This window comes from Sinocyclocheilus grahami, unplaced genomic scaffold (assembly GCF_001515645.1).
Source record: "Sinocyclocheilus grahami isolate Dianchi unplaced genomic scaffold, SAMN03320097.WGS_v1.1 scaffold47.1, whole genome shotgun sequence".
In the NCBI taxonomy this organism is placed as follows: Eukaryota; Metazoa; Chordata; class Actinopteri; order Cypriniformes; family Cyprinidae; genus Sinocyclocheilus; species Sinocyclocheilus grahami.
The window spans coordinates 3,334,092-3,343,786 of NW_015505226.1; the positions used below are offsets into that span (position 1 = coordinate 3,334,092).

The 9,695-nt window shown below is 38.4% G+C and overlaps 1 protein-coding gene across 1 annotated transcript in view; it reads left to right on the forward strand.

The window, feature by feature from the left end:
* Positions 1-9,695, forward strand: part of LOC107582812 (BMP/retinoic acid-inducible neural-specific protein 3-like) — a 33,853-nt gene that overhangs the window by 11,456 nt on the left and 12,702 nt on the right. The window contains exons 3-4 of the mRNA XM_016268832.1: positions 6,080-6,270; positions 7,502-7,692. Of these exons, the coding sequence (XP_016124318.1) occupies positions 6,080-6,270; positions 7,502-7,692 (382 nt within the window). The remainder of the gene's footprint in view (positions 1-6,079; positions 6,271-7,501; positions 7,693-9,695) is intronic.

The following is a 9,695-nucleotide window of genomic DNA, read 5'->3' on the forward strand; positions in this document are numbered from 1 at the left end:
TTCAATACATTATTTTTTTCACACGCACGCACGCACGCATATATATATATATATATATATATATAAACATTTTAAATTTTTTATTCATCAAAGAATTCACTGTTTCCACAAAAATATTAAGCAGTACAAATGCTTTCAGCATTGATAACTATAAGAAACATTTCTTGTGCACTTATTTAAAATCTTACCAGTCCCAAACATATCCTAGTGGCCTTAATTTTACTGAAATTAACTTGGCAGAAGTAACATAACACACATTTTTTGTTGAACTGCAGTTGGTAGAATTTAGCCAGGTAGAAGGTGAGCAGAAATTCCAGCTCTTAAATTACTGCTGATTTCTCGTACATCATCATTTCCATCATTGCAGGGACAGTTATCGAATATTCAGCTGTTCTCAGAAGCCACAGTTGACGTCTTCTAATTTGTAGGAGCTACTTCATGGATGCTCTGATTGGCCTTTCATCAAAACATTGGAGATTTTTTTAGTCTGTTGGCTAAACCTGGTGCATCAGAGGCTTAGCGCTCCCTCTGCAAGATTAATAGTCTTATCATGTGGCTAACTGATTAGTGGGCTCTTAATTCTTATTATGCGGCATTATCACCTGTTCCCCTTGAGATGGCTACTGTTGGCAGCAAGGCTGTGTTAGTGGAAGATTGCAACCATTAAATAAGTGTGTTATGTCAAAATACTAATTGAAAACGAGCAGCTTTCACATGCATGCCAGAATTTAGGTAAAACATTTAAATATAGCAATTTCTTATTAAACAGACAGACTGATTATAAGCTCCTAAAAGTTTTAAGACATATTATATTATATTATATTATATTATACTTATTATTTGTAACAACTTATATAGGACCAAGTAAAGCATCTAAATGTAGACTTTCTATTATGATATACTTTCTTGCTCAAGTAGGCTAGCCTAAAAAATTTCCTGTTCAGTCCCATTCACCTCTTTCCCAATATTCACTGGGCCTTGAATAATTACAGTTGCATTGTTTGACAGTTTGCCACTTTTATTTACACAGTTGTTGTTTATCTTGTTGTCAGTTGTCACGTTTAGTTATTTGTCTTGTGATGTCGAGATGAGTTTGTTCGTCTGCTAAAAAGATTGCTTTGTTTGATAATTACTCTAGTCGTGTTTCATGTACCGAGTGTTTTATGAAGGCTTCAACATTCATTTAATGTTGTCTTTTGATTTAGAAAAAGAAAAGGCATTTTGCTCTACATTTCTTACAGAAAATAAGAGATTATCATATTATTGCATGATTTAAAAAAAATATTAAGCATAAAGGCCAAGTTAAAGTTAAATCAACCTAACATTTTCAGTACACAGAATACATTTATTTAAAATGATCAGTTAACCCTATAAAGCCTACTGTATCATATTTGATCATTTCTAAGATCTCTAAATTATCAACATGGTCAAAACTTTGCTAAAACACCTGTTGAACACTATATACTACACGCATTTTGTCATCTGATATACTTTTTAGCAAGTGAAAGGCCTTTTAGTATACAGTAATTATAAAAAAAACCTCTTCAGGTCGTTACATGTGGCTTTTTGATGTGAAATCTTCTGATTTTTATAAAGTAAACACAAAAACAACTTTTATATTGTTAGTAATATTTCAAGATGAACATTAACTGGATTAAATAAACTTTGGTTTACTTCACACATACATAATTTTTTAGAACAAGTGGTTTAAAATGTGTGTATCAAATATGATACATCAGGTTTGTGTTATTGCCTCTTAATGAGAAATTGCTTGTATTCCTAATTTCTAAATCAATTTGGTTAAAAGCATCTGCTATTTAAATAAATATAAATGTACTAAAATGTAAATGTACAATATGATACTCCAAAAAAACATATGCAAACAGATAGTGCTGTGTTCGATACATCGATACGACGATGTATCGTCACAGAGATTTGACGATACGAGTATCGATACAACTGTCCCAGTATCGATATCGTGGCACATGTGCAGCAGTGGACCGTGCTTAATTTGAATACAAGAACAACATTTAAAACGGAGTAGAAAAGTGCAAGGTTTCTAAAAAATAATGAATAGAGCATAATATATAGGCTACAACAAAGTTTAATCTGACCGCAGAGGAACACAACCGGGGTTGCCTGATATAAAGAGACGTAATCCCCAAAACAGTGCTTCCCACTTGCGCAATACAGAAATATCTGCTAAGTGTGCTACATATCTTTGTCAACCTAGCAACCATGTGCACGTGCTCTCTCTCCACTGAGGATAAACGCGCTTGCTTTCTGAAAACACTGGTTAGCTTGCAGTTTAGTGATCTCCACTTCAATATTCTATTCTCAGAAAAGTGTAATTCATCAAGTGTTCATTTATGAGAGAGAGAGAGAGAGGTGGTGTATGTATGAATTACCACCGTTTTGCTGCGTTTCTCTATTAACAGTGAAGCTGTGGTTTTAATTTCTTTAGAAACAATGATGTTACCAGCTCCTTGTTGAGAAAGTTAATGTAGATCTTGAGCGATTAAGCTATTTAGTTGATAAAATTGCGGGGCAGCGCTAAAAAGTTTGTTCTTTAATGTCTGAGTGCGGCCGCAGCGTGATCTGTGTGAGTGAATGAGCGTGTGTGCGTTAGATACAGTGAAGACAGCTTATTAGTTTAGAAATCTTCTAATTTTTAGTTTTTTAAACGTAGAGAGTGTTAATTTGTGCAATGATAACCTACCAGCAATGTAAATATGATTTTTTAATATATTAGAATGAGTACATTACAATATAAATTTATTAGAAACATAAATCCAACAACAGCTTCGACCATACATTAATAATGTGTGTTTTTGTGACATAATTTTGACATAATTCTATCACTTTTGCCCCTTATGAATTGCAAAACAGCAGATGGATTTAAGGGCGTTTGCTGGAATGAATCAATCAAGCATCTGGGTCGGGAGGCCTCTGTCATTACTGCTGATTTAATGTGATAGATCCCCTTTCAGAAGGCCACCCCAGCTCCATCCATCACCTGTGCATGAGGTTACTCACTATTTCTCGGCTAACTGAGAGGACAGGCTCTTATAGAAGAGAGGCATGCAGTGATTGGAGGGTGTTTTGAGATGTATTGAGTGTGAGATTGTGCCAATGCCTTTTGTAGAGGTATGTACCTATTTTAGCGTATGCATAATTGCATAACGCAGAGCTTAAAATAAGGACCAGGGGTTGATAGAATTATAGAGAGAAAAGGCCAAAATACTTAATTGCCTGTTACTGCATTAATTAAATTTGTTATTTTTGTATGCATTGTGAGTTGCTGCTGGTGAGACAAAGAAGAGCATTAGTCTTGACCTTCGCTTAAGAAACAAAATAGTTTCTGTCGGGGCTAATTAAAAAGTATTTGAATTGCTTCATCAGCTACTCATCTTGCAATAAATGGCACAAATGCTTTTAGTATTTTGTTTTAAGGAAGATCCATTGGTCTACTAGGCGGTGTTTATGTCAACTACCCAGTTCCAGTTTATAAGCCCACATGCTATTTTTCTAACAACTACTTTCTACTTTAAAGGGCGACTCGTTGCTCTATTGTATGTCTATACATTAAAGATACCCAGCTAAAATTTTAAATTTGTAGTTAAAATTACTAAAAATAAATGTATTTTAAAGTTTAGAATTAGACAGCCCTTTACGCTGGTAACACATCATCAGTAGACTTTCCTCATCAACATAGGCTATATTTCTTCACACTTTTTTCATTCTCACTGATTCAAGTTTTTATATGAATGAATCTCTGAAGGGAACCGACTGTCTTCAGAAACATTTCGATGGCATTTTAATTTTATCTGAAAAAAAAGACAGCTGTTACTGGGGAAACTGCTATATTCTGACGTTCCAAAAGTGCCTCCTACTTGCAGGGAGTGAATGTACATTTTCAATAATCCCGTCTGCAGTTTTTGTTCAGATCAAGGCAAAAATCCACCCACATAACCGTTTTAAATGAATATAATAAAGTATACTTATGACTCATCCCTTTTCTTAAAAAAATTATTTAAAGGCTCAATTGTGAGGTTTATTATTTCATAATTTATTTTGTTTTTGTGAAAACCCGTATCTCACCTGTAAATCAATTGCTATTTCGTGGTCTACAACATGAAAGAAAGCCATTATAACATGTACATGAAAAATTTAGAAACATTGGAAGCAACTATGGGGCACCATTGTGCAGCAAAAAGCATCACAACAAAAAAAAAGGAACCTCAAGGTGGATTTAGAAAAATGAATGCAAATGTATAGGACCCCATTCCTATATTTTGCCTGGGGCCCCAATTCTCTAAATCTGCCTATGTCTGATAATAATAGCTTTGTAGAACTATACATTATTTGGAAAATTAGTCAAAAAAATAAAAATCCTTATCTGTTACCCTATCTGTTGCATAGAATATATTGATAATTAAAGGGGTCATGAAGTTGCTAAAAAGGACATTATTTTGTGTATTTGGTGTAATGCAACGTGTTTCAGGTTAAAAAAAACACATTATTTTGCACATACTGTACATTATTGTTGCCTTTCTGAAACGCATTGATTTTTACAAAGCTCATCGTTCTGAAAAGTGCGGTGTGCTCTGATTGGCCAGCTATCTTATGCGTTGTGATTGGCTGAATACCTCAGGTTGTGACGGAAATGTTATGCCCCTTACCAGGTTCAGGAAACTTTCCTCCGTAAAATACGCTGCACACACTCGAATATTTGGGTTGAACTGTTCTGCAACAGTGTTGCAGAACAGTTGGCAACCACTGATTTCTAGTTGTGTCCTCTTTTGGATGACCAAACAAAGTAGTTTGGCTTTCACAGCGTCTCCACGACATGGCGGCGACGGCAACAATACTAAGCGAGAATAAAAGTTACACCTTCTTTCTTTGCGTATACATTTGGGCGGTGTTATGCAAATCTTCCCAAACAGTGACATAGATATGTGGGGGCATGTTTGAACGAGGCGTTTTAGGAAGGCGTGGATGAGCGTTCACTTTTATAAAGAATGTCTCTTTGGGTTTGAGACTTTAATCTTTGCGACTTTACGGATCTTCTGTATGCACAAACAGCTTTTAACACTCCAAAGACAAAGGAAAACATGAAATCGCATCATATGACCCCTTTAATATTAATATATTTTCTGTCCAATTTTATTGTGTTACTTTCAATAAAAGTGTGGTTATTTTATTGGCTTGTGTTTTTTTTTCTATTCAGTATAATTCAAATGAATGAGTTAAATTAAAAAGTTTTACAAAATTACTTTATATTATTTAATAAAACAATATATAATTATTACAAAGCATTTTCAGTTTCGGTTTTCGGCCAAGTGCAACCAGAATTTTTGGTTTCGGCCTGTAATTTTCATTTCGGTGAATCCCTACTAAACACACCCTAAAAATACATATTAGCACCTAAAGTGTACATATTAGCAGGGAACCGGCTCAGTGACTGTTTTGTACCTTTTGTCTGAGAGTGTATTTAGACTTTCATATGTCAGCAGTTAATTTGTATCTGACTGACTCATATAAATGTCATTCCTATAGATTTAGAAACATTTATTTTTTTTCATATGTATGATATATTGTCGACTATATGTCATGTGGTGCTGTGGAGGAAGCCTAGGAGGAGCAAAAATTGCTAAAAATGCATGAGTCACCAAAGCCTGGAGCATTGTTTCTCTGTTTTTATCCTTGAAGGATTTCAGGGCTTTGTGGTGTTTTTTTTTTCATTTAGCTTTCTTTCTCCTCCCCACTTTTATGAAAGGTATTGTTTGTCACCACAGTGCGGACTTCTATGAGTCTTTCTGTATGGGCAGATTTCTGTCACGAAGTGTTTATTGAGCATAGCACCTGTCAGCTGCACATTCGGAGGCGGCACCCTACGCATGGTATTCATCCCCCAAATGAAACATGCTCTGAGAACCTGAGGCTAGAGATGTAGCTTGGCAGGAGCGTTGGTTGCCCCGCAGGCCTCCTTCTATCATGTCCAAATCAGTTGAGAAATGTTAATGAAAACAGATCATTAGGGACAGGCCTGTTTACTGTCTCTGTTTTTCTCATGCAGGGAATTTGGCCGGTGGAAAGTGAATAACTTGGCTGTAGAGCGACGGGATTTCCTGAACTCCCCTTTGCCTCTCACCCCGGAATTTATAAGAAACATTCGATTCCTGGGACGAAGGCCCACTGCCCAGCTAATTACTGACAACCTGATCAAGAAATATGGGACCCATTTTCTACTGTCGGCTACACTAGGAGGTAGAAAAATATATTCCTGTGAAACATCCTCATGGTGGTTTTACACAAAGGTCATAATACTTACTGTGAGCGAACTTGAAAACCAACTTGTGTTGTTTATGCAGAAGAAACACAGATAGATCTCATGCATATTTACATCTCAATTTCCACTCTATCAAGCCAAGGAAAATCACTTGTGACATGCTTTGCCGCATAATGTATTACTTGTTACACTGTGTGGTTGTAAGGGGGAGGCAGGTGTAAACAGATGGCAACATGTCCAGGATGGGTTGCCTTTCAGAAATCCACAAGCATTATTTTGCTCAGTTCTCAAACTCGAAGCAGCCTGTGCTTACAAGTTACATCACGTAATGCAAAAGTATAGGCTGTAAACAACTGATGTGGCCTTCACTGTTCTGGAAAACAAGCAATATTGTGTAAGGTTAGAGCATGAAAATGGAGATGCAAGTCTTGGCTTTGCAGCAGATCTGCCTGGAATACAAACTGTCAGAGAGAGTTTCAGAGCATTTACAGTATAAGTATAAACTGTCACACTGATCTGCTTTACCTGATAAGGCTGGATATTGATACAGATTTCCTGATTAAGTTCTGCTTTACATGCTCTCGATTCGATTCCAGTTTATTTATAAAACAGTTATAATGTTGATTCTGCTAACATTAAATTGTGAAGGTCAGGGTTTCGTGCTAAACCGGTAACTCGTCTTTTTGAACTATTCATTAAAATAACCAGCTGATTAGAGTAACTTGTTTTGGGAATCAGGCTACACTGGATAAGATGTTTGTATGTTTTTGATTCACTGAGAGTAATTTGTTTGTTCAAATTTTGATTGCATTCGGTACAGACATTCAGTTCAGTGAACTCGCATTTCTATCTCAGATAAAATATTATTTATTTTGCTGAAGATTCAACAGGAGTCTCCATTCCTGAAAACCGATTCTGGAAACACTGAAACTTGATACATGACATTACATACACAGCCACCGAAAATAGTCGGAAAAAAATGTATCTTGGAATCTTAAGAATCAACATAACAAAATAATAAAAGATTGTTCAAATGATGATCATGGTTAATCAGAAAATCTGTATTTTTACTGTAATTGTTATCAATCAGCTTATATAAAACTGCTTGCATCAGAATCCTTAATACATTCTGCAGGTGCACAGAATACATCAGTTCTTACAGTAAAACATTTCTACATCAATAAGCATGGTATCTTTTGTTTCCGCTAGGAGAGGAGGCTCTGACTATATTTGTGGACAAGAGGAAGTTGAGTAAGAAAGCAGAGGCGAGCGACTACACCAGTAACAGCACGGCTGTGACTCTGGAGGCCCTGCACCAGCTGGCTGCTTCCTATTTCATAGACAGGGAGAGTACTCTGCGAAAACTGCATCACATCCAAATTGCTTCCACTGCCATCAAGGTATGTCATTAGTCAAGTCAGAGCCCACAGCTTACTCCTTTCAACTCCTCAAGAATAATCACGTTCAGTATAACAAAGTGAATTTTTTTTCACTATCCCTGTTGCCATTATCCTGCTATGAAAAGTGTCATATGCTGTGAGTGGGTATCTAGAGTTCCCTTCAGGAACTCGAGCTGCGTCGAAACGCTACGGGAATGCCTCCACCGTGACCACGCTCTGAATCACATGTGTAATCAGTCCAATGGATGGGCGAGACATCACGGGCAGGGTGACGTAGCGACCAGAAAGCATAAAAGCATGTGCGGTGAAACCGGCGTCAGCTTTCTGTCATTCAGCAAGTGCTCTGTGTGTGTCAGTCTTATTTGGTGTTGTCTGTCCATTATCACTCTTTATTTTACCAATACGAGTGTAGACAAACATACGGTGAGAGCCGGCAGCATCTCAGGCTGTGTGTTCTTCCCTGCCCGTGCTACATTTCGGGTGGGGATACACACAGTTTGTGTGTTGTCTGCTTGCGAGTTCTGGCGACGCCGGCCCCGCTTTCGCCGAGGCGGAGCGGCGGCCGTGCTCGTGGGTTTCGCATATGGATCCGGTCGAGGGAATGTAGACGGGCGAGCCCCTATCTTCTTTCTTAACCACCAGATCCAGCACCGAGCTCGCCAGTTGCACAAGCATCAGTTACACAAGCATATTATGCCTAATATTATAATGAGCAGCTTTACTGTGGAGCGGAGCTGTTTTACAGTCGCACAAGCATTATGTCTATACTATTATGGGGGAAAAAAAAACTTGCGCAGTCAGCTCTCGGAAATAAGAGGCTGATTGTGCTTCTCCCCGCTGAACGCTCCGCTCCTGTCGGAGCTATTGCAGAGGCACGGTGGCGATTCAGATCGCGGTGATCGCACGTGGATCTAGCGGATGGGTTGGAGACCGCTCGCCCTTTCTCCGCCTGCACTCCCTAGATCCAGCGCTCTCTCTCGAGGCTCGGAAGCCCGCGCTGCGGTTTCTTCCCCCTCTGAGTGAGAGCTCTGCTGTTGCGGCTATTTTTCTCTGAGGAGATTGATATTGTTTGTGTGACCAAGTGGCTCGCGCGCTGCCGAGGCAACGCGTGTATTACATCATTTTCAGTTTTTGATGTGAATCTTACCACACCAGACCGTGTTTACTCGTTTGGTTGTTTGGCTGCATTTAATTCTGAGGAAATAAATTAAGTATTTATCTGACTATGAGAAGTTAGATATATCATTTTCGATTTTTTATATGAAATGAATCTTATCACACCAGACCGTGTTTACTCGTCGGGTTGTTTGTCTGCATTTAATTCTGAGGAATTAAATTAAGTATTTATCTGACTATGAGAAGTTAGATATATTAATTTCGATTTTTGAAATGAATCTTATCACACCAGACCGTGTTTACTCATCGGGTTGTTTGATTGCATTTGATTCTGAGGAATAAAATGAAGTAGTCATCTAACTATGAGAAGTTAGATATACAGGGGCTCTTGGGATAAAAAATTCTCGAGTAAGAGCACGTGTTTACCTCTCTTCCACAGAGGTCTCTAGAGCAGCTAGTACGGCCGTCCCCTGCCGGTTCGCCGCTTCAGGGCACCGACCGCTTCAGGGCACCGAGCTAGCCACTCTGATTACACCAGAGGTCAGTCTCGAGAGACTGATTCCCTTAGTAGACTAACGTGTCTCTGTGGATCCTGCACACTGTAGAGTGAGGCTATAGAATCCAGTTCTCCGCCTTCTCAGTTTAAACGGGATCATACCCACTATGGTGGGTCTCGAGCAGGCTCTGGTCATGGAACAGAAGTAGTTACTCTTTTGAGGAAGGAGGCAACTGAAGTTCAGCTTGCTCGCACTCAAACAAGTCGTGTCTCAGATCAAGTCCGAGGACTGGTTTGGCACGATTGATCTAAAAGATGCACATGTCTCCATCCTTCCTCATCACAGGAAGTTCCTGAGGTTTGCTTTTGGGGGCAAAAGCTTACCAACACC